General features: G+C 31.2%; 1 protein-coding gene across 1 annotated transcript; it reads right to left on the minus strand.

The window, feature by feature from the left end:
- Positions 1-834: 834 nt before the first annotated feature.
- Positions 835-7904, minus strand: LOC135128829 (odorant receptor 33b-like). The gene is made up of 5 exons (XM_064055909.1): positions 7415-7904; positions 7114-7354; positions 6967-7066; positions 6608-6763; positions 835-1032 (listed from the first exon to the last, which is right to left on the minus strand). Exons 1-5 carry the CDS (start codon positions 7902-7904, stop codon positions 835-837), a joined length of 1185 nt encoding a protein of 394 aa, XP_063911979.1.
- Between the last annotated feature and the right edge of the window lie 17024 nt (positions 7905-24928).

Consider the following 24928-nt stretch of genomic DNA (forward strand, 5'->3'; position numbering starts at 1 on the left):
CATTTCTGAAGAGCCACTTTGAACAATTTTCTTGGATACATCTTTTTGTGTTAACACAGTTTAAGAGTAAAGAAGTGGAGATTCAAGCTGTAGACATGTCAAAAAAAGTAATGTGTACAATTTTCGCAACAAACAATATTTGTTCGAAATAAGTCTGTTAAATTTCAAACAAAAAAGATTTCTTGATAAATTTATCTAGAGTGAATGGTTCCAGAGATAATGTAGACTAAAAAATGATGAATGTTTAGTCGTAAAAAATGTTTGATTATGCACTTCCCGAAAAAAGAAAGCCACATTCAGCAGTACTCAGAATTCAAAGATCAAGAAGGACATTTATCTGTTTTCCTCCTTTTTTTTAAAAAAAAGGGTAATAATTTTCAACAAAAGAAACTAAAATATATAAATGGAAAAGCGATACTTGGAATGTGTTTTTGTATTTAGATATTTAAGCAATAATACCTAATTAATAGTGATTTTTTGAAGGTAAAACAATGTTTTTAGATTTTATAAAAATTGTTATTTAGATGTGGTAGTTAGTTTTTTCCAACTTTCTTCGAGATAAGTAGTAATAAGCAAGCGTTCTTTAAGCACTCAGTATTTTAAATCAGTTTCCTTTTCTTTTGATCGGAAACTAGCTAACGTAAAGCCTATTTACAAAAAAGTGATCAACACTGCACAACTGATTATTATTGGCCTATAAGAATCACTTCTCTTGTCGTAAAAATGATGGGATCTATTACTTGTGACAGTTTTCGTGTGTTGTTCAAAAAATTCTACTAGTCTAACTTTATTTATTTTGACTTTGCAAAACAGTTTGACAGAGTTCTAGCTCTTTTAGTTTTGTTTAAATCCTTCCTTGCTGGGCGACTTTTTAGAGTAAAAGTTGGTGAGGCAGTGAGTGACTGTAGGCAGGTAATAAGGGAGTGTTCCGCAAGGGACTGTCTTAGGACCTCCACTGTTTCTTGTATATACAGCCGATTTAAGGGGGAACGCTAGACGAGAGACAGGTTTGAATTGGGCGCCATTTGTTGCCTTAAACGCAACCAGCAATTCTTCTTTAAATCTACCTGACCCGCAGGGATAGACTACCGGACGTGGGTCATAAAAACATCCTAAGCCGATAATGCCGAATAATGATAATTTATTCTTTTGACATATTAATTTTAATATTCCAGATAATTATTATATTATTCAAACACAATTTAGACACTGTAGAGCAAACAAGGCTTATCAAACCCGTCTATTAGTTTGTTCGCCTAACTGTATTATTAATACCGTTTTCAAATTACACCAAAATTGAAAAATCGAAAACTTAATAATTGAAAAATTGAAACATTTTAAATGAAAAAAATCCGTAAACCGAAAAATTGAAAAATCTATAAATCGAGAAATTGAACAATCTAAAAATTAAACAATTTAAAAATCGAAGAATTGAAAAACAAAAAATCTAAACCGAGAACTTGAAAGATCGAATAATCGAGAAATCAAAACATCAAGGAAAACAAAAAAATTAACGGAAAATCTAGAACTTAAAAATTGAAAAATTAAAATACCTATCAAAAATTTAAAAACCGAGAAATTCAAAAAAATGGAAAAATTGAAGAACCGAAACACTGCAAAATTTCAGAACTGAAATACTGAAAAACTGAAAAATGGAAGGAAAATTGAAAAATCGAAAAAGTGAAAAAATTCAAAACTGAAATCTTGAAAAACTGAAAAATGGAAAGAAAATTGAAGAATCGGAAAAGTGAAAAAATCCAACACTGAAACATTGAAAAATCCAGAAATCGAAAAATTGAAAAATCACGATTGAAGAAAGAATTGAAAAATCAAGAAATAGAGAAATGGGAAAATCAAAAAATCGGTTAATCGAAAAATTGAAAAATCAAAAAATTTAGAAACGTCAAAAGTTGAAAACTAAAAAATAAAAAAAATTTAAAACTCGTAAAACTGAAATATCGTAAAGTTAATAAATCGAAAAACTGAAAATTTAAAAAAAAAAATCTCATCAAAAACTAAAAATTCAAAAAATCGAGAAATTCAACAATCAAAAAATCAAAACATTGAAATCCCATTAAGTTGATAAATAGGAAAATTTAAAAAAGAAAAATTTTAAAAATCCAAGAATTGAAAAACAAAAAAAATCTAAGCCTGAAAACTCAGAAAATTGAATGATCGAGAACAAAGAATCTAAAATTTAAAAATTCGACAAATTGAAAAATCATGGAACTGAAAAATCGAAAAGTCGAGATAGTGAGAAATCTAAAAACCTAAAACTTTAAAAACTGAAAAATAAAAATATCGAAAAATTTAAAAACCGAGATAACACAATATCAAAAATTTGAAAAATTGAAGAAACGAAATATTGAAAAATTCCAAAGCTGAAATATTGAAAAACCTATAAATGGAAGGAAAATTAAAGAATCGAAACAGTGAAAAAATCCCAAACTGAAACATTGAAAAATTAAGAAATATAAAAATGGGAAAATAAAAAAAATTGGTCTAAAGAGTTTAGACAGTATTTTCCTCGCTATCGGAAACGTGACGACTGCATGCCTATTATGTTTTTTTTTTCACACTAGATTTCAAAGCATTCGGTTTTGTAGTTCCTGATTAAATCAATAAAATAAATTTGCGCATTCATTACATTTTTTGAGTCACCCTGTATATCCGAATACAAAAAATATGAACGGAATGATAAATTACAAGAAGAGACTCATCATATTTTATACAATTTAGATAGGATTTATTTAGCAAAATTTTGAGGTGAGTCACCAATTTTTTCGAGGGGATAAGTAAATATATTGTGATTTAAACGGTCCTGGTTTAATAACAAAAAAATATTGTTCGTCTATAAAACAAGCTCGTCTTAGACAAAGTATTCGTAAAAAAAATATGTCGTAAAAAAATGTACGTGTGCTGGTACCAACTGCGATTATGGTTTAAATATTTTTTAGAAAATCCTGTCATGAATGTAAAAACATTTGTGACAGCCAAAGAGGTTTTTTTGAGAAAATTATCTTTGAATTTAGACCAAATTGAAATAGACACTAGGCACATTTGGGCAAAAGAAAGAGAAATTAGGGTTACGGCTTCAAATTTTGGACGTATTTACAAACCTAGACTGACTACAGCAATAGCTAAAACTGTGGAGTCTCTGTTGTACAGTACATTTAGAGGTAATAGTCATACATACTATGGACAACAAAGTGAAGAAAAAGCTGTCGAGTGTTTTGAAATAAATAAAAATATAAAAACTGTGGCTTATTTATTTCAAAACAATTTGCTTACTTGGCTGCTAGTCCAGAGAGGGTTCTAAAGGATACGAGAGCATTAGTCGAAATTAAATGCCCTTCAAAATCGCAAGATTTGTCTCCCGAAGAAGCGGTTAGAAAAAAAATAATCAAATTTTGTACATTGACAGACAGAGAATTGAAACTAAAAAAAGAATCATGATTACTACTTTAAAGTCCAGGGACAAATGATTGTTACGGGTATTTCACAAGTTTATTTTGTTGTATGGACACCCAAAGGAATAAATATAGAAAAATAAAGTATAAAGACGAAGAAATATATGTAAAAAGATGGCAAATAAACTTGGCAGATTTTACTTTGGCGCATTATTGCCCGAAATAATTGATTCAAGAAGAAAGAGGAACCTGCCATTGCGAGAGATTTTTTTTTAATTAAATAAAATTTGTTTCTATTTTTTTATGTACTTTAATAATTTATTAGGAGTACATTTTTCCATCACCAAGACTTGCATATTTTTATTATAAATATATTTTGAAAATGAAAACATATACGAACACTTTTTTCGAGTAAACAATGAAGGGAGAAGTTACTGGGCGTAGGGCTTTTTTAAAACACCTCCTTTCTGGGATAAGTAGTAGATACACTTAGCTACTTATACGTGTTAAACAAAAGCTGTATTTTATATATTTTTTATTAAGACCCACCACTGACCCGGAAATGACCGGCATTCAGGCAAGACTTCTATCATTACGGGTACTAAGACCAAGTAATGATATGCATTGATTAGATTAACAGAACAACTTTCGAGATTCTAGAATTACAGAATACAAATTAGTCTGCTATTATTCTCTAATCTCACCCCATCCCCAAAAGTCCAGCGTAACTACCGACCATTTATCCGCGCATCACATGAAAAGTGACCTACACTACTCTGACCTACTGGTGCTAATCTAATCTGACTGACATGATCAGACTGTTCAAGAAACTTACGAACAATATGACATGTTCCTAACAAAACAGCTTTTTGAATTTTGACAATTATTGAATCATTCAAATGCAAAGACTTTAAATTCTCAACTAAGCTATTTGGAACTACACCTACATTAGAGATAACTAGGGGTAGAATTGAAATTTTTTTAAGATTCAACATGGATTTCATTTCTATTATTATATTTATAAATATGTTTATTAGTTTTATTAATTAACAAAGCAAAATATATATTAACAATAATATTACAATGAATTTTTAGTAATCATGTGTATTGGATTCAGGATCCTGAGTGGAGTAAAAATATTATAGTTCCCCAGTTTTAATTCGGTTTTATGATAGTACCTCATTGCGTAAAAGTTAATTTCCTTAACAATAGATTACTACGGCCCGTAGTCGCTTCCGTAAATTTTAGTGGCGCTCCTATCGGCAAAGTACTGAACTAACTGCTCAAATTCTGTCGAATTGATACCCATTTTTTTCAATAATTGTTAGTTTTTGTTAAAAACTCTGCTAACCAATAGATCATTAATTTTCCTCTGATATTCCTGTTAAAATTATTCGACGTATTTTGCATTAATTTGTGGTATATTTTGATTTTAATAAACACATTATTATTTAAACAAATTGTACCACTAACAAACATTTAATGACCCTCCGCCCTGTACAAAGTGATGTTTTATCCATGTGCGAATTTTCAAGCGATTCTATGATGGTTATGACTCAAAAAACTTGAAAAGAAAATATACAATGGTGCTTTTTTAACGATATTTCTCAGCCATATTTTTTTAGTTCATTGAACTGGTCTCTGTGCTCTAGAATATGAAAAAAGCTGCAGTTTGATGTATGATACATCTATATTAATATCATTTTTTCATTCAAAAACCCAAAAAAATGTTATACCTCGTCTAGCAAGTCCCCTTAACAAAGCATCTTCTGTCACCATGATGATTTTAATATTTAGAATTCGTCGTGCAAACAAAATATGTATAAATGTTATCAGAAAACAAAAATTCTTTATAATTTTTCAAAGAAGCGGACTGTACTTAAAGGGCGATGGAACTTCTGTCGAACTAACTTGGATCAATTTTTTAATACCACTTAACGAAAAATGTCTCAATTTTTAATTAGCGTAAGTTGGATTTTTGGAAAAATTTTTGAACGATGTGTGTTAGTTATTTCATAATAAATACTCTCCGGTAATATTATCAATATGTTTTCATCATTCATCATCATTATTATTGAAAGTATGAAATTTGTCAAAAGCCGTAGCTCATTTGGTGAAAAGAGGTTTCAATTGCCCTAAAGAAATCTCTAAATATCTCCAAATCTTACCACTAACATAATCAGTTCCAAATCAATGAGAAACCCTTATTTTTAGTAAACTCAGAGGTAAGTTTTTGATAGTTTTTCAAATCGGTTCAAATAATGACGTTTGTTTTAATCGTCATTATTTGAACCGATTATAGACATTCGATTGCTTTTTCTCCTTGATTCTCGCTGAGGTTTTATAAAAGCGTTGTAATATTTTCAGATTTTCGTGGTTTGTTGTTAAAATTGTTGTTAGTAAAATTTGATGAAGTTTTAAGCTAGTGATTACAGACTAGAAATAATATACATATAACAGAAATTTGGTGACATCATCTTAAAGTTGTGTTAAATAAATCCCACTTGATGTAATTAATTGTGTAATGTGGTGCTCTTCTATTTGTGAACTAGTCATCCATTTTTATTTTGCAACTTTAAGAAAATGGATTATTATTATAACCTGAAAAAATCAAAATTCTATTTATAAAAAAATAACCCGGCATGTCGTATAGATAAACTTGGATAAAGGTTTTTACTTAATTAGAAAAGACAGGAGTATACAGGGTAAGGAAAAGTACTGATTATGTCAAGTATTCCGAAAAAATTTATTGTACCTATTAAGTTTTGCTTAGACACTACATAATGTGTTCAACTTATTACGTTGAACACAAACTTTCAGTACGCTGGAAAATTGGCGTCGTTGGGAGACGTATTTTGTTCTAAATTCAGTATATGTCTATGTGTTTCTTACTTTTATTGAATAAAAAAATGTGTGCTGATCTTGCAATCTCGATGGTGTTGCTATGCGGCTAGATTGAATTTACAGTTCTGCAGTTGAATCACTTTTTTTTTTCATAAATCTATCCTATAATGCTGAAGCACTGCTAGCAACGAGTACGCTCTCCTCAAAATCTAAAATTATCTTTTTAACAAATTTTTGCAGCTGTAAGTCGATATAATACGATACAAATTTCATTAAAAATTTACACAAAAATACTGTAAGAGTTCTATCGTATCAAACGACTTTTCTTAGTCATAACAAGTAAAAATACGTACGGCAGTAAAAGTCACAAGAGACGATTCTAATATTTTTCCTGCAGTGATTATAATTGGTCTCTTCGAACGTTCCATTAAAATTATAAGTGCTTTTCTAGATTTTAAATCGAATTCATACCATGTACCCATATAAACAGCAGATGTTAAAGTGTTGCTCTGAAAATTGTAATTTGTATAACCAGAGTTTGAGAAAAAAATTATCAACACCTCTTCATATAAACTGGAACCGAAATAACAGTGTAGAAATATTTCCAAAAGCATAGTAAGAAGAAATAAAATCATAACGAAAAATGTGTAAGTGAATGGTTCAACCTGAAATCGAAACCTTTGAAAAGTTCAAAAAGTTCAAAAATACATACCATACTCAACTGCAAACAGGAAACGCAAATAACAAGTACTGCTGCCATAAACTGAGTAAATACCACGGCTGAATATATTCTTTCATAATGTTGAATAAATCTGAAAAGTATATGTTATGATGTTAAAAGTATTGCCTTTACATTTACGTTATAATTGTAATGTGATGATTAATGCATGCCCCAATTTTACTGTAAATAATATTATTTTTCAAAATTTGATACAGCGCCTTATTTTCTTCATCACAGTTAGAACCAATTGCTTGTTCTGCTTCTGTTCCTAAATTTTCTAAATCATCTTTTAATATTTCAAGTTGAGAGGCAGCAAAACACGCCAATCCAGAAACTAGAGGATCTATCACACCATTGGATATCGCACCATTACCAACACCTACAAATTAATTATAACTGTCTTTAACGGAAACTAAATACAACTTTTGGACATACGTACCCGAAATAATGAAAATATAAGTCAAAACATACATCTTGTCGTCCGAAGTTGGTTCGAAAGGGAGCCAAATTTTTATAGGAAATTTATGCACGCTCCCAAAAAATGGCATTACGGACCAAGCCACAAAAGATATCATACAAAAACCCAAAAATAACCAAGTGTTTCTCTTACAAATTTTCACACACTTCTCTATGATTTCTCCTTGTTTCTGAGAGTAGTTGTTGAACACCGGCCATTCTAGCATGTAGATGGACTTTCTAATATCTTCTGAGTTAAAAATAAATGGTATTAATTTAGATATGAAACATCCTCCTTGAAACATTATAAACGAGCTCTCTCCAACTTGAACTAGATCTATATTTTCGCCAACTATTAAATGAACTGCTGCTAGTATTGGAACAGGAATGGTGAAACTCACGTATACGGCATAGGCGTAAAATCTGTAAAATTTCTTGAATTTTTGAGGCGGATAGAAGCCTAGTAATCGCATTATGATCAAATTTAATTTGAAGATTCTATGCACTTGACCGTCCATCTCGAGCGATGCACTGTTTTAGTCTAATTACTAGCTCGTTGGAACCGTTCAAACTCAAAAGATATAATTACTGGTTATTAAAGTATTTATTTAATAAGTAAGGGTAGTATTTGTAACGTTTCATTAAATTCAACTCTCACTAATTTAAGGAGTTATTTATTATGGATGGACGCAGCTTTAAAACAAAAATACATACGGCTTATTATAATTAATTTTAATCAAGAAATTGTATTTCAGCTTAGACTAAATTTCAACGAATATATTTAATGCATGAAATACTCACTTTGAAAAGATAAGTAAAGGGAACTGGAACAAACCCGCGATCTAGTGTAATATACTTAAACATAAATTATTGATTTTTCTTTTAAGTTCTTGAACAATTAGTTAGAGAAAAATTATTAACAGTGACTTTTACATAAAGCGTCGCTAGAATGTATAGAAACCGCTAAATATCTAGAGAACCAATTATACAAATCAACTGAAATTAGATGTAGGAGTACAAGAATGCTTAATTTGTTTTCGCGATGCAAGATCAACTTGATTTTTTTTTAAATGAGATGACCATATAATTAATGCATTTTTGAACAGAGCCTTTTTTCTGAACTGATATAGCACAACCATACTTTCTTTCTAATTGAAATGGCAAAATAAATTATTTTAAACAAGAATACGTAAAAAAGAAAGACGACAATCATAGTTACCTTTGAAAATAATTTTAATTTGATATCTAATGGTGCATCTAATAAAGACAGTCCACATTTGATTGCTTAACTTCATTTCTAACAACAAGTTAAAATTGGCAACTATCTTTCCGATCCACTTAAAGTTACATCTGGTGTACCGCGGGGTTCCCACTGTGGCCCAATTTTATTTGTTTTGTATATAAATGACTTAAGTCATTGTGGGCATTTATTTGGCGGCACTGTAAAGATATGGGTTCCTATGCATTGAAGATGATATATTCTTCGTTGGTGTAGTACTACTAGAGTACTGCTCTCCTATTTGGTACCCAATATATATATAAGAACGATATTACCCTTCTGGAACGCGTTCAAAGGAAGTTTCCTTCCCATTAATGTCCGAATTGGGTTATATTTTTAATTTTGTAAAATGGAGATTTTCCGTAAAATAAATTATTAATAATAATAATTAAATAATTATTATTATCATTATAAAATACAAAATTATTAAATCTGAACAAACTTTTAAAATCACACGAATATAGGTACTCCTAGTAGTCCTAGTTGTAAAAAAGTGAACACTATTTTGAAGATTTCTGAGATATCAATGAAGATACTTAAAATGACATGAGTTGACGTGATTTTATCTTGGACTCTTCAAAACTCATCTAGTTAATGTTCACTGTTTCAAAATTGGAAGTAGATCTTTATTTGTAGTAAGAAGTTTCTCGCAAAAGTTGGACAAAGACAAAAATGATAGCATATTAAAATAAAAATGGGACTGATTATCCACTCTTGATTATCTGGAGAATATTAGCTAACAAACTAAAAAACTACGGAATTTAAAAGAAATTATTATAAGTTCATTCTAAGAACCAGCTCTTCTCCTAGTGATGTTTGTGCAACTTGGCAAAATGTGATTGATCAAGTTCCGGCTGTGCATTGGAATAATTACGTTAGACATTCTGATAAAATAATAAATTGTGCTTGGAAAAATAAAAAATTTTCAGATATTTCAGAACAGAATGAAATTATTATTAATTTGAAGTAGCCTTGAAGATTTAGATGTCGATATGTTATAATTTGAAACTTTTTCTTATTAAAACTTCCGTTTAATTATTCGCTTTATAAAAAAGAAAAGTCACAGTTTACCATTTTTTTAGTTGAGGGGAAATATAACAATTGGAACATATTCGTACGATATAAGAAATGATCTACGAAAAGTTACTAAAAAATGTCACATCTAAGTGTTTTAGACTAGGGGTATTTCCACGACTATGTTTAATGTACTACGAACAACAACGTTAACCAGGATACAACAGACTATGAAAATATGAATGTCAAAGATACAAATAGGAATATTACAACGCTTTTATACATAATACAATGGCTAGTATATTCTTACCTTTTTGTTTCTTTCTTTCTAAGCCTTTTTCTACCACTTGACGTTAAGAGTCACACAGGTATACTTCCAGTTTTCAAATTGTAAATATTGTTTCAATAACTTGTTGCGTTTACTTGGAGTTGATCAATTATACAGTTCAGGATTTTGTTACCAGTAGTTAAAAAAACCTCGCTTGAAAAAAATTTATCACAAGGTCGGTGTTCGTTATTTCACAACCGAATGTATGTAAATTATAGAAATAGAATCACAATTTAATCATCGGGAGAAAATTTACGCGACATCAGTGCAGCTTTTTTAAAAAATGTCTAAGACCACTGTTTGTCTATAATATGGAACGTTCGAAGAGACCGATAATGATTACTGCAGGAATCATTTTAGAATCGTCGCTTGTGACTTTTACTACCGTACGTATTTTTGCTTGCTATGACCAAGATCATACGCGTCAAAGTCGTCTGAATTTTGTTAAAGAAGAGCTTTCAGATTCTAAGAAGAGCTTATTCGTTGTTGGCAGTGCTTCAGAATTACAAGATCGATATGTAAAAAGAAAATGGCAAGAACTAATTGAACGAAAAAAAGTGGTTTGGAGTAGTCTATGGGAATCGTACAATCGTAATTGAGTGATGGCATTCTTTAGGGTTCTCAAAATGTTCAAGCAATGTTTCCATGTTCTAATCCAACTAATTTTTTTTTCGATAGAATGTATTATTGAAGAAAACACGTTGTCTAATTTGTACATATTTTTTTTTAAATTTGGTGGATGTCGTGTGATTTAGAATATGTCGCATTTTTGAATTCTTTAATTCATAAGGATCATATCATTCTAAAAGTTAAGAAGTGGATATTCAAGTCGTAGACACATCACCAAATTAAGGTTATGAAATTAATATATGTGACTGTATATAAATTGTTTTTATATGTATGTCTTTATTCATGTTAATACACAATAGTGTTTACACAAGTCAGTACCTAATAGGGAAAAAAAATAATATGTAACATTTATAACAATAAGACTAATATATTTGATAATAGAAATCAATAAGACTATATTTTATATTTCAAACAAATTGTTATGCAGATATTCCTCAAAGGAATAATATGCGTGGTCAAGGAGGTGCTGTTTAATTTTCATTAAGAAAAGTTTAGGAGTCATTTTTTTAAAGGAATTCGGTAATTTATTAAAAAACTTGATGGCATAATATGAAGTGCCAGACTTAGATTTGCTCAGTCTTAATAATTTAAAGGCGATTTCACCCGTTCTAGTTTCATATTGATGAAACGACTTTAGTGGAAAATAGTTCCCAAAATTTTTAATTAAATGCTCAAGGCAACGAAATATAAACAAACAGGGTAAGGTAACAATTTTTAGTTTAGTAAAATGTGGTTTGCATTCGTCTCGGTAACCAACACCAGCCACAATTCTAACAGCTCTTCTTTGGAGTTTAAAAAGTCTTTGTAATGAAGTTGAATGACCCCAATTTAGAATACCATGGTCAAAATGACAATGTAACAATGAGAAATAAGCGATTCTGATATATTTGGATGAAAGATTGTTACTTAAGTTACGAAGTAGATATATGCCTTTAGATATTTTGGTGGCTACGTAGTCACCATGTTTGGTCCAGCGTAACTCTGAGTCTATAAACAGGCCTAGATATTTTGTAGTTACAGGTGGACAATACTTATCACGTTTTAAGCTAAACTGCATGGTAACCGTTTTATCATTGTTCAAGCACAGACGATTAGCGCAGAACCAGTCTCCTGCCTGAACTTTTAGACTATTATTTACATGCAAGGAAAGATCAGCCGATGGCGCTGCATTACCCAAGGAGGTATCATCGGCATATAGCGTAATATCCGCAGACGGTATGAATTGAGGGAGATCATTAATGTATAGGAGAAATAAGATAGGGCCAAGAATGGATCCCTGAGGCACCCCATAAACAATTCGGCATTCATCCGACATTGACTCTTTAAAATAAACATTTTGCGTCCGATTACTTAAGTAACTCATAATAAGATTAATACTACTAGGATGGAAGTTATAAAAGTACAATTTGCGCATTAGTATATCAGGTGAAACGCAGTCAAACGCTTTGCTTAGATCTAAAAAAGCTGTAGTGTAAATTTCCTTCATTTCAAAACATTGTGTAATTTTGTCCAGTAAGGTAGAAATAGCAGAAGTAATAGAATGACCTTTTCGAAATCCAAATTGCTTAGATGATAACAATTTATCTTGCTCTACATAAAGAATTAACTGGTTTAGTAAAATTTTCTCAAAAATTTTCGAGATTATTGGCAGTATTGAAATCGGCCTATAATTATTAGGATCGTCTGGATCTCCTTTTTTTAAAATAGGAATTATTTTTGCTTTTTTTAATGCATTAGGAAATATATTTGATTCAATACAATGATTGATCAATTTTGTTAACGGTGCTATGATATTATTCTTTATACCTTTAATAAGACTGACGTTAAATCCATATATATCCCTCGTATTACTATTACGTAGACTTTCTAAAACTGCACGTACTTCTGTTTGAGACACTGGCTGGAATAAGAAGTATTGAGTACTGACTTTCAAGTGAGTCAATACCGACATAGGATCAAATTTTGGTTTAGGTAGAGATGTTATTATGGTATTGGGAATTGTACTAAAGAAGTGATTAAAATGGTCAGGGGTTATCCTACAATTCTTTATTATTTTTGTTTCTTTAGAATTATTAATAATTTTCCACAAAGCCTTGGGATTATTTTTATTACGTATTATGTACCTTTCATTGTATTGAACTTTTGCTCGTTTTATAGCTAAATTATATTTCTTTTTAAAATTTATTAATAGCTTTTTTGATTCAGATGAACAATTCAACTTGTAACACTCAGCTAATAAACCTAAAGTTTCTCTCATGGATTTTAATTCTGTAGTAAACCAGCCATTGTGAGGACTATTTGATTTAAGATTGTATGCAATTTTTTTTTCAGGAAAAGCAATATAGTACATATAAAGCATGTTGTTTAAAAACATTGAGAATTTGTTGTCAACATCTATGTCTCCATCAATAAAATCCCAGTTGATGGTGCTAATGAATTCAAAAAACATTAGCTTTCCATAAGCAGTTAAAGGTCTACATAGTTTAAGTTTCGTTACCTTGTCTGTTTCATCACAAATTATGGATAAATCTACTAGTATACTTACATGATCAGAAAGATTCAAATCTAAGCGTGAGACTTCAATGTTTGTGCATAGGTTGTTTGCAAATACATTATCTAAGCGATTGTTGTTGCGGGTTGGAAAGTCGACAAAGGGACGAAATCCATAACTTAGGAGTAGTTCACAAAAGGAAGTTGCTTTTACGTCATATTCTCGATTAAAGAGTAAATTGAAGTCGCCTCCTATTATCACACGCTTTTGTCTATAATATCAATGATATTCATTAGAGCTGTAGTTTTATCGAGAAATATCTGCATGTCACCAGTAGGGGCTCTATATATTAATACCAGTATCAAATTTAGATGTGGGATGAAGATGCCTGTCATTTCACAGTGTATTTCAATAGATATTTTTTTTAAGTAAGGAAGATTTTTATAGGGAATATTGGAGTTAATGAGTTGGACGACTCCTCCGTGAATATGTTGTACTCTGGCAAAATAGTCAGCAGGTTTAAGATCACCGATGCGAACAAGTTCCACCTCAGGAGCATCTAGCCAGTGTTCACTGAGGCACAGAACACTAACACCAGATGCTACTAGTTGAGCATCTATTAAATTAATCTTATTACGTAAGCACTGAACATTGGCGTATAGTATTTTTAGGTTCATTTTTTGGGACTCTACTTTTCCTCTATTGTCTTGGATCTTCTGTGAAAAAAACGCGATATGTAGGTACCCTGAGACCACCTATTCGCGTCCATGGCTTTCTCGTTGTTGAGTAAATCCACGATTATTTTAAACGAACTGTAGTATTCCGGATACTTGGCGACAAGAGGCTGAACTTTCACTTCCGGAAAATCATTTTTTAAGAAATTTACAATTTGGTCCTCAGTGGTTCCTGGACGAAGTCTTGATACGTATAAAAAAGCTTTTTTAGGGGCAGCTTTCAGCATATTACTTTGGTCTGACTGGCTCGTACCAATTACATACATTTTTTTCTTGTTGCGAGTCATCTTCTTGTGAAGGTTTTTTGATTTAATCTGTACAAAACCGTCATCTTTAAGAATTGAGAGGGAGTGGGCATCATCCATCTTTATTTGTGACTTTTTATAAGTTTCAAATTGGGATTCCTCATCGGATTGAGATGATTCCTCCGGTTGCTCCACGATTTGTACTTCGGGAAATAAATGCAAATCCGAACGTCGGCAGGGATTACCTTGGCGATGACTCTTCATATTTAACAAATCAGCTGGCTGAACAGTAAAAACATTATCTTTTATTGTCGATAATGAATTCCTATCATTATTTTTTACATTATACGGCTGTTGAGGTGCCGATATTCTGCGATTTTCGATGGTATGGTTAGGTTCATTAGAGATCCTTGTTGCAGCTGACTTTAACTGTAGAATTTCGGATTGTAGAGTACTTACGACGCTTTGGAGTTGTTGAATTAGGGCCGTTTGGGCCACAATAAGTGTCTTGCAGCTGCCAATTTCTTCGTGCAAAACCGCATAATCAGCAGCACAACCACAGTCCACTGTAGATTGATTAAAAAAATCAACTAAACATTGGTTAATGATACTTTGGATGTTACTTTGAGCATTTGGCACTGCTTTTTTAGGCTTTGGGCCCATTTTGGGCCAATTCAAACGGTAATAGTTAATAAAATCACGGTCAATAAATGTGCGTCTATACTGTGTCACAATAGATTTTGAAAAAAATCTAGCAATCGGTATTTATTAAATGAGCACTGTCCAAAATAATTTGTATGTCTGTTACATTCCAAACAAAGAAGGTTCCCTGATAAACTTATTTGGAGTATGTGGTTCCAGATACCTTTATATCTTCCCCGTATGAGCTAGTAATTATATTTATAATATAATTTAGAATCGAAGAGTTTTTACTCAAGAAATACTCTTCTGGAATTTCTTGTAGTTTAGTTTTTCCGTTTCATTCTCACGTGCACAGCTCGACAAGCGTTATCGCTATTTGCCTTAAATTACGAGTACTAATAAATGTTTTTAATAAATTGTTTCCTTATTTTATTGATTAAATCGAGATTCAAGAACGACCCACTATATTTTTCCAACAATTTGACAATACAGTAAGACTGTTATTATTCTGTTTTCAGAAATGAGCTACGGTTTTTGACAAATTTCGTATTTTCAATAATAATAGTGAATAATAATAATGAATGATGAACACATATTGATAATATTACTGGAGAGTATATTATTACGAAATAATAATCAACTAATACACACCGTTCAAAATTTTTTCCAAAAATCCAACTTACGCTATTCAAAAATTCAAACATTTTTCGTTAAATGGTAATAAAAAATTGGTGCAAAGTTACTTCGACAGAACTTCCTTCGCTGTTGAAGGATAGTCCAACAATTTCCGCTTCTTTCAAAAATTGAAAAAAAAAAATGTTTTACTAATGTTTTCTGATAATGGCGGATTAACTCTTGAGTACGTTATGTTACGGGGGTTTCGGAAGTACCAAAACAATAATAAAAACATTCTTTGTGATGTAGATTACGAAAAAAAACCGTAATTTTATAAAAGTAAAACGGTGACTGAAATCCACCTTTTATGTTTTTTAGGACAGTAACCCTAACAACCATCATTAATCATTAATCGTCGTTTGTAAAAGTTAGTCATCAATACTTGCTAAGATAAAACTGATTTCGGTAAATGACTCTCTAAGAAAAAAGAGGGTGGGTGGGCGGGGCTAGCAGTTGCTAAGATAAGACTGATTTTGGCAAATGACATACCCGCTAAGAAAATAGAGGGTGGGTGGGCGGGGCTAGTACTTGCTAAGATAAGATTGATTTTAGCAAAAGACGCGTCATCTAAGAAATTTAATTAAATTATTATAAGTAAAGACACTAGAAGCTCCAAAGCCCTTTCAAATTCTTTTCTAACAGCAATAAATACCTAAAACCTCAAGATTGTTGTAAATTTTCCAAAAATAGAACACCAAAAAATCTCCATGAGCTTCCAAAATAATACGCCATAGGTACCCAAGGGTCTCCCGAATTAAAAAAAAACACTGCGGCACTCAAGACCTTTTCAGATTCATAGAAAATAAAACACTGAAAAAATTTTTATCAAATTAAGTATTACAAGAACAACACAACCATATCTTTGTACATTATTACTGAGATGGTAATTAAAGATGGTCATGGGTGAGAGAAAAATTAACTAAAAGTTTTATTACTAGTTATTGTCATAATGAATTTGTTTACTTGTTAAACGAAGCAAAAGAACCAATTTTAAAATCCTTATAACTCCACCAAAATGTGAAAAAGATTTTTTTTACTATTTTTCCCAGACTCACCAGATGATTGTTAAGAGCGTAGCGGAAAGTTAATTCGCCATTTTCCAGACACCCGGTATAGTAGAAACGCGGGGTACAAATTCCAAGGAGGTACCGTCCGCAGACATACGGACATTATGAAAAGATTGTATCATTATCACTGTACACGCTTAACTTCGATTTTTATATTTATACATCGAAAGAATGTCACGTAGAAAGTTGTTTAATTTGGATGAGTTGTCTCCTCAAAACAGAAGACTAAAATTATTAATTAAGCCACAATGAAACAAAATGTTTTGAAAATGATTAATATTATTCTTATTTGGTCATAATTAAATAAAGACGTGGGTATTCTCATATTTTCTAGAAAATGAGGTTCTTAATTTGATTAATAAAAAATTGGTCGATGGCTATAACTGAAATCCGACAAATCTAGCTCTTTAAAAAATTACAAAATTTGATTTGACTATTTTGGTTTTTGATAACCACTGTACGGACAATCTTTATATATAAAAGGCAATGTCTCGACTGACCTATCAACGCCCAGCTCAAACCGCTAACGCTAGAAAGTTGAAATTTGGGGCCAACGTTTATTTTATACTGGAGGCATCGTTTAAGAAGGGATTTCTCGAAATTCATCCCCTAAGGGAGTTAAAATGGGGTGATAAAATTTGAACAGAACCGATATATCTACTACTATATATCTACTACTATATCTATTTACATCCTTACGTGAAACCTGGTACATTTTAAATCTCTTCAGTACAAATAAGGAAATACGTATTTAAGCATTTTCGGGGATTCGACCCCAAAGGGGGTGAAAAGTGGTATCTAAATTTGGGCGGCTAAGGTTGTATAGGAACAATATTTCTACTATAAATAGAAATTTTTACGTGAAACTTGGTATTAATGTTCTTCAACACAAATAATGAAACCGTTGTTTAAGCATTTTCTAAAATTCAACCCCTAAGGGGGTAAAAAGTGGTGGCTAATTTTGTATGCGAAAAATATTTCTATTGTAAATTTTGAGGTGATGTTAATTTAAAACTTGGTATTAATGCTCTTCAACGAAAATAACAAAACCTGTATTTAAGCATTTTCGGAAATTCGACCCCAAAGGGGGTGAAAAGTGTTGTTTAAGTTTGGGCGGCTAAGTTTGTATAGGAACAATATTTCTAATATACATTGAAATTTTTACGTGAAACTTGGTATTAATGTTTTTCAACACAAATAATGTAACCCGTGTTTAAGCATTTTCTAAAATTCAACACCTAAGGGGGTGAAATGTGGTGGCAAAGTTTGTATGGGAAAATATTTCTATTGTATATTTACATTTTTACGTGAAACTTGGTACTAATGCTTTTCAACCCAAGTAATGAAACACGTATTTGAACATTTTTCTAGATTCAACCCCTAAGGGGGTGAAAAGTGGTGGCTAACTTTATATAGGAAAATTATTTCTTTTGTAAATTTTAACATGGAATTTAGTATTAATGCATAGTGAAATAGGTATTTAAGCATTTTCCGAGATTCAACCCCTAAGGGGTGAAAAATACTGGTTAAATTTGTATGGGAAAAGTACTTTCGTTGTAAATTTAAATTTTTGCGGGAAACTTGATATTAAATTAATGCTCTTCAATACACAGAATGAAACCCGAATTTAAGCATTTTCCAAGATTCAACTCCTAAGGGAGTGAAATGTGGAGGCTAAATTTGTATGGCAAAATATTTCTATTGTATATTTACATTTTTACGTGAAACTTGGTAGTAATGCTCTTCAGCACAAGTAATGAAACACGTATTTAAACATTTTCCGAGATTCAACCCCTAAGGGGGTGAAAAGTACTGGTGAAGTTTGTATAGGAAAAGTATTTCTATTGTAAATTTAAATTTTTGCTTGAAACTTGATTTTAAATTAATGCTCTTCAGCACAAATAATAAAACACGTATTTAAGCATTTTTCCAGATTCCATCCCTAAAGGGGTGAAATATGGTGGCTAGATTTGTGTGGGAATATTTCTATTGTAAATTTAAATTTCTACCTGAAACTTGGCATTAATTGTCTCCAACGCAAATAATGAAACACGTAGTCAAGCATTTTCCGAAATTCAACCCCTAAGGCGGTGAAAAGTGGTGGCTAAAATTGAATGGGAAAAATATTTGTAAATTTAAATTTCTACGTGAAACTTGGTATGAATGGTTTTCAATACAAATAATGAAGCACGTATTTAATTATTTTCCGAGATTCAACCTCTAAGGGGGTAAAAAGTGGTGGCTAATTTTGTATGCGAAATATATTTCTATTGTAAATTTTGAGGTGATGTTAATTTAAAACTTGGTATTAATGCTCTTCAACGAAAATAACAAAACCCGTATTTAAGCATTTTCGGAGATTGGACCCCAAAGGGGGTGAAAAGTGGTGTTTAAGTTTGGGCGGCTAAGTTTGTATAGGAACAATATTTCTACTATACATTGAAATTTTTACGTGAAACTTGGTATGAATGTTTTTCAACACAAATAATGTAACCCGTGTTTAAGCATTTTCTAAAATTCAACACCTAAGGGGGTGAAATGTGGAGGCAAAGTTTGTATGAGAAAATATTTCTATTGTATATTTACATTTTTACGTGAAACTTGGACTAATACTTTTCAACCCAAGTAATGAAACTCGTATTTGAACATTTTTCTAGATTCAACGCCTAAGGGGGTGAAAAGTGGTGGCTAACTTTATATAGGAAAATTATTTCTTTTGTAAATTTTTAACATGGAATTTAGTATTAATGCATAGTGAAATACGTATTTAAGCATTTTCCGAGATTCAACCCCTAAGGGGTGGAAAATACTGGTTAAATTTGTATGGGAAAAGTACTTTTATTGTAAATTTAAGTTTTTGCGGGAAACTTGATATTAAATTAATGCTCTTCAATACACAGAATGAAACCCGAATTTAAGCATTTTCCAAGATTCAACTCCTAAGGGAGTGAAATGTGGAGGCTAAATTTGTATGGCAAAATATTTCTATTGCATATTTAAATTTTTACGTGAAACTTGATATTAATGTTTTTCAGATACAAATTATGAAACACGTATTTAAACATTTTTCGAGATTCAACCTCTAAGGGGGTAAAAAGTGGTGGCGAAGTTTGTATGGGAAAAATATTTCTCCTTTAAATTTTTACGGGGAACTTGGTAGGGTATTATTACTCTTCAACCCCAATAATGAAACACGTGTTTCAGATTTGTTTCGAGATTCCACCCTTAAGAAGATGAAAGGGGGTGACAAAGTTTTTATGAGCAAACGTTTTTTATGTCGATTTTTACTGGAAATTATATTAATGTCCTTCAACACATTTTTTACTTGAAGGTTGATAATAATGCTCTTCAACACAACGAATCGTCTACGCGAGCGAAGCCGCGGGCGAAAAGCTAGTGTAAAATATATTTAAAGCACATAACTAACGGGATAAAATGTCCTTCAGCATTAGGTAATGAATGACAATCTGAAGCTCAAGTGTTTATTTATCTTTATACATCGAAAGAATATCACCTAGAAATTAGTTTGATTTGGATGAGTTTGTTTTCTCAAAACAGAGGACTAACATTATTAATTAAACCACAATCGAACAAAAGGTTCTCAATGCTACAAATGCTATGATATCAAAAGCATCAAAGTAAAAGTTTTGGAATTACCCCAAGTCAAACTTTTCCTCTTTCTATCTTATGCACTTTGTGTGAGACAAAAAAATCACCAAATTTTGACTAGATCGTAGGATTTTATGTCAAATTTTGAAATTTGTCATTTGTCCCAGTCAAAAATCAAGCGATTTAACGACCAAGCAAAGCAAATAATTTTAAATGTGTTTTGACTATCTTGATAGAAACCAAGATGTTTCGGAATTTAAGAAAAAAAGGAAGACAGAACTGGCCGCAGAAATCTTGAAAATTTCTGAAAGAACTGTCTGCAACTTACAAAAAAGTCCAGGTTTAAGTGACTTTGAATACAAGAAAAATATGTCTTCTAGAATTAGTCACATAAAGACAAAAATGAATCCTGTAGATTCAATGTCAATCCTGGATATTATCTATAAAATGGGTGTTTCTAAAGAATACATTACTATTAAGTTGCGGCAGTTGGTCCTAGATCGTTAACCAACTGGATAAGGAAAATTGGTTTCAAATTTAAGAAAAATAGTAACAGATTATTTTTGATGAAACAGCCTTCAATTAAATTACGAGTAAAATGAACAAAAATTGTTAGGTGAATATCACCAACACAAAGGAAAAAATAATATGAACCTCTTTTTCTTGCCCAAACGTGGGTATTTAATAAGGGTGGATACATTATGGTTCACGCTGGAAATAAAAACGGTTTTATTGAAGGAGCCTCTTTAATTTTTAAAGCTAATAGCAAAGCTGGAGATTTTCATGATGACATGAACCAGAAAAATTTTGAAAAATGGTTCAAGGAACAGTTGATACCAAGTTTGCGGGAACCTTTTCTTATTTATTATGATGGATAGCGCAAGTTACCATAGCAGATTTGAGGTGTCAATTTAGTCTTCATAGGTATTCATATATTGTAATAAAACTTTACTTAATTTGTAGGAAGAAAATCCTCGAAAAAGTTGGGCAAAGACAAAAATGGTAGCATATTTAAATAAAAATGGAATTTATTGTCCATCCAACGCCATGAAAAACCAAATCTGAGGAATATTGGCTAACAAATAACTCCAAAAACGTTGTCATTTAGATTTAAATGCCCAACATCGTGGGCATTGGGTATTGAGCCTGCCACCTTACCACTGTTATTTCAACGCAATTGAAATGGCATGGTCGGAAGTTAAAAGGAATTATGATAAGATAATTCCAAAAACCAGCTCTTCCTTTAATAATATTTGCGCAACTTGGCAAAATATAATTGTAGTCCAGTCATTTTAGGATAAATAAGGGTTCAACCTCGGAATGAGAGATAATAAGCTGAATTTTTGTATATACCTTAATTTTGGCGTTTTAAAGGTTGTCTCAAAAGTCTCATAAAATCTCGCGTCTGCGTCGTCAGTTATTCAAGGTCAAAGGTCAAAAAAAAACAGTTTTTTGCGATTATCTCGGTTTCTATTGCTCCAATGATGTTAACATTTATTATCATAATTGTAGAACACAAAATTTGGGACAAATTTTATTTGAAATATTTTTTCATGCGCTCAATCGGTTTTGAGATAGAGGGCAGTGAGCGCGCTCATCCATACGTACTGTAATGCAATCAACCGTGAATATTTGTGAATACTACCTTGAATTTTGAATAATTCGTATTATTTATCAATTGATACATTGTATTTAAACATTTTACTTATTTTCAATATATTCATTGAATAACACTTCCCTACATTGTGTAATTAAAAACTTAATGAAATACTTATTGTATTTCTCAATTTATTTATATCGTTAAAATGTGTAAGGTTTTAAATACTTAGTTTTTTATCATGATTATAACTGGAAGGTCTGGAAACAACGATTTCGGGCACCAAAGATGATGACGATGAATAAGAAGAAAATTAACAATTTTGTTTTTTGAATTATTAAAGATTTATAGATTTTCACTGCAATTCAATTTCAATCGTAAGAAATGTACAACTGCTGAACAAAGATAAAATTAAAATATATTAACTCGTTTTACTTCCTTAAAATTTACTTTGAAGAAATTAATATAACTTTAAGATATATAATAATATAACAAGTATAATATATTATCTAATATCTAAAAACTTTCACATTTGAAAGATAAAGTACTTAATTATTTTTCTACTTAAAATCTACTTTCAATAAATTAAGAAATACCTACAATAAGTATTTCATTTAAAGAGTTTTTAATTCCACAAAGTAGGTAAGTATCATTAAATGAATGTATTGAAAGTATGTAAAATGTTATTAAATGCAATGTATTAACTGATAAATAATACAAACTATTCAAAATTCAAGGTAGTATTCGCAGATATTCATTACAGTACTTATGGATGAGCGCTGCGCGCTCACTGCCCTCTATCTCAAAAACGATTGAGTGCATGAGAAAATGTTTCAAATAAAATTTGTCCCAAATTTTGTGCTCTACAATTACGGTAATAAATGTTAACCTCATTGGAGCAATAGAAACCGAGATAATCGCAAAAAACTGTTTTTCTTGACCTTTGACCTTGAATAACTTCCGACGCAGACACGAGATTTTATGAGACTTTTGAGACAACTTTTAGAACGCTAAGATGAAGGTATATACAAAAATTCAGCTTATTATCTCTCATTCCGAGGTTGATCGCTAATTTGACTGGACTATTGATCAAGTTCCGGCTTTGCATGGGAACAATTACTTTAAACATACTGATAAAATAATAAATTGTGCGTGAGAAAATGAAAGTTTTTAGATATTTCAGAACAGAATGAAATTATCATTAATGTTAATAATTTGGGTGATAGTGAGAGTGATAGTGAGGATGATAAGTCAGTGTTGGGCAGTATCTAGATACTTGTATCTAAGTAAAAGTATCTAGATACATTTTTGGGTATGTAGTATCTGTATCTAGATAAAATCGACTTTAAGCGCAAAATATCTGTATCTAGATACAAAATTAATGGCACAGATACAGATCCTTTTTTTTATTTCACTTTTTTTTCAGTAGTTATTAGTTGAGTTATACTAGTAGTAATTTTTGATACTTCATGTTGGTGATTTTGGTGACAAAAATAGAGGTAAGAGGTCCACTAATAGTGTTCTGTCACGGAAATTTTCATATTTTAAATACCATCATTTCCTACATTGTAGCCTTCAGTACTTATACATCTGTATATACAATCCTGAGGGGTAATAAATCTAAGCCATGGTAAGATGGTATTTTAAAAACAATAAACCACAATTTCCCATTCACTGCGTTTTACGCTTATAGGGGCAATGCATTTTATCTGTGTACCTGAGCAACCCGGGTCCGGTAGGCTCGCTGGTTGTATTTGTGTTATTACATAAGAGTAATTTTAATAGTAAAAATATTTGTTTAAGGTATGCTATTATTTTTAGAAAATAATAATTGCGTGTTACATAATGATTAATTTTTTCAATTAGCACAAATTAGTTCTGTAATCGACTAATCGAATGTTCAATACATACATGTCTCTCGCATAAATGGCATATTTGTTACTGTTTTATACATTTATTTTTCAGACAAACGTAGCATCTTTTCCTGTTGCCACATGTGTCATTTCTTCACTTTTTCATTGTTGGACCTAACGCGAGGGCTTGGCAGGTCCGTTTTGCCCTAGAATGTGCCGACTATGTTTAAGTGTAAATCTTGGGTAATAAAATTAATATTTTTACAACCCTCGGTAAAATAATTTATCGTGATATATTCTCAGAAATCGTGAAACGAGATTATAATAAAATGAGTTTCAACAAAAATCTGAAAATTTAAAGTTGCACTCTGGTGATTCCGGTCTGCCAGGCAGCCTTTGATCCTATAAGGGGTTTAAATACCTTTCTAAGAAATTGTACTTATTTTGCCTTAAACGGAGCCAGCAATTCTTCCTAAAATGTATATACCTGCCGCACCGGGATAGACGATTACCGGACATGGTCATAAAAACATCATAAGCCGACATTGAAGAATAATAATTTATGACAGGTTGCCGACACCAGATCTTCAGCACAGAATAATCATTTCCCGTATTCTTTTGAAATATTAATTTTAATGCTGGAGATAATTATTAGATATACTCAAACACAATTTGGACACTGTAGTATGGGAATAAAAACAAAAAAACATTCTTTTTAAGCGTACGTAATAAATATTGCATAATTTGCGACACATCAAACAGCGACGCGATGGCCTATTTGCAGGGAAAAAGAAAAAAAAATTCAGTCTTGAATAACTGTACTACAGTAAAATGTTTATTTTTTAAATTTAATACCACAATCCCTTCTTCTGCACCTGTGGAACGGGTGTTTAGTAGCGGAAACCAAATTCTGACACCAAGAAGAAATAATTTAGGTGACAATACGTTCGAAATGTTGTTAATTTAAAAAAAATCATTAAACAATACATAAAAAATACATAAACATGTTTTCAGTTATTTTATTCGCCAAAGCTTCAAAAAGTATCTGTTTTCTTGTATCTGTATCTAGATACATTTTGAAAAAATCGAAAACAATCTGTATCTAGATACTTTTGTCTTCCATATATCTATATCTGTATTTAGATACTTTTAAAAGTATCTGTCCCCAACACTGCAAACAGGAATATTATAACGCTTGTATAATATAAAGGCTAGTATATTCTTACCTTTTTGTTTCTTTTTCTACCACTTGACTTTAAAAGTCACACAGGTATATTTCCAGTTTTCAAATAGTAAATATTGTTTAAATAACTTGTTGCATTTACTTGGAGTT

Source organism: Zophobas morio, unplaced genomic scaffold (genome assembly GCF_036711695.1).
Source record: "Zophobas morio isolate AGI-343-1 ecotype UQ-CSIRO unplaced genomic scaffold, CSIRO_AGI_Zmor_V1 ptg000014l, whole genome shotgun sequence".
Lineage (NCBI taxonomy): Eukaryota > Metazoa > Arthropoda > Insecta > Coleoptera > Tenebrionidae > Zophobas > Zophobas morio.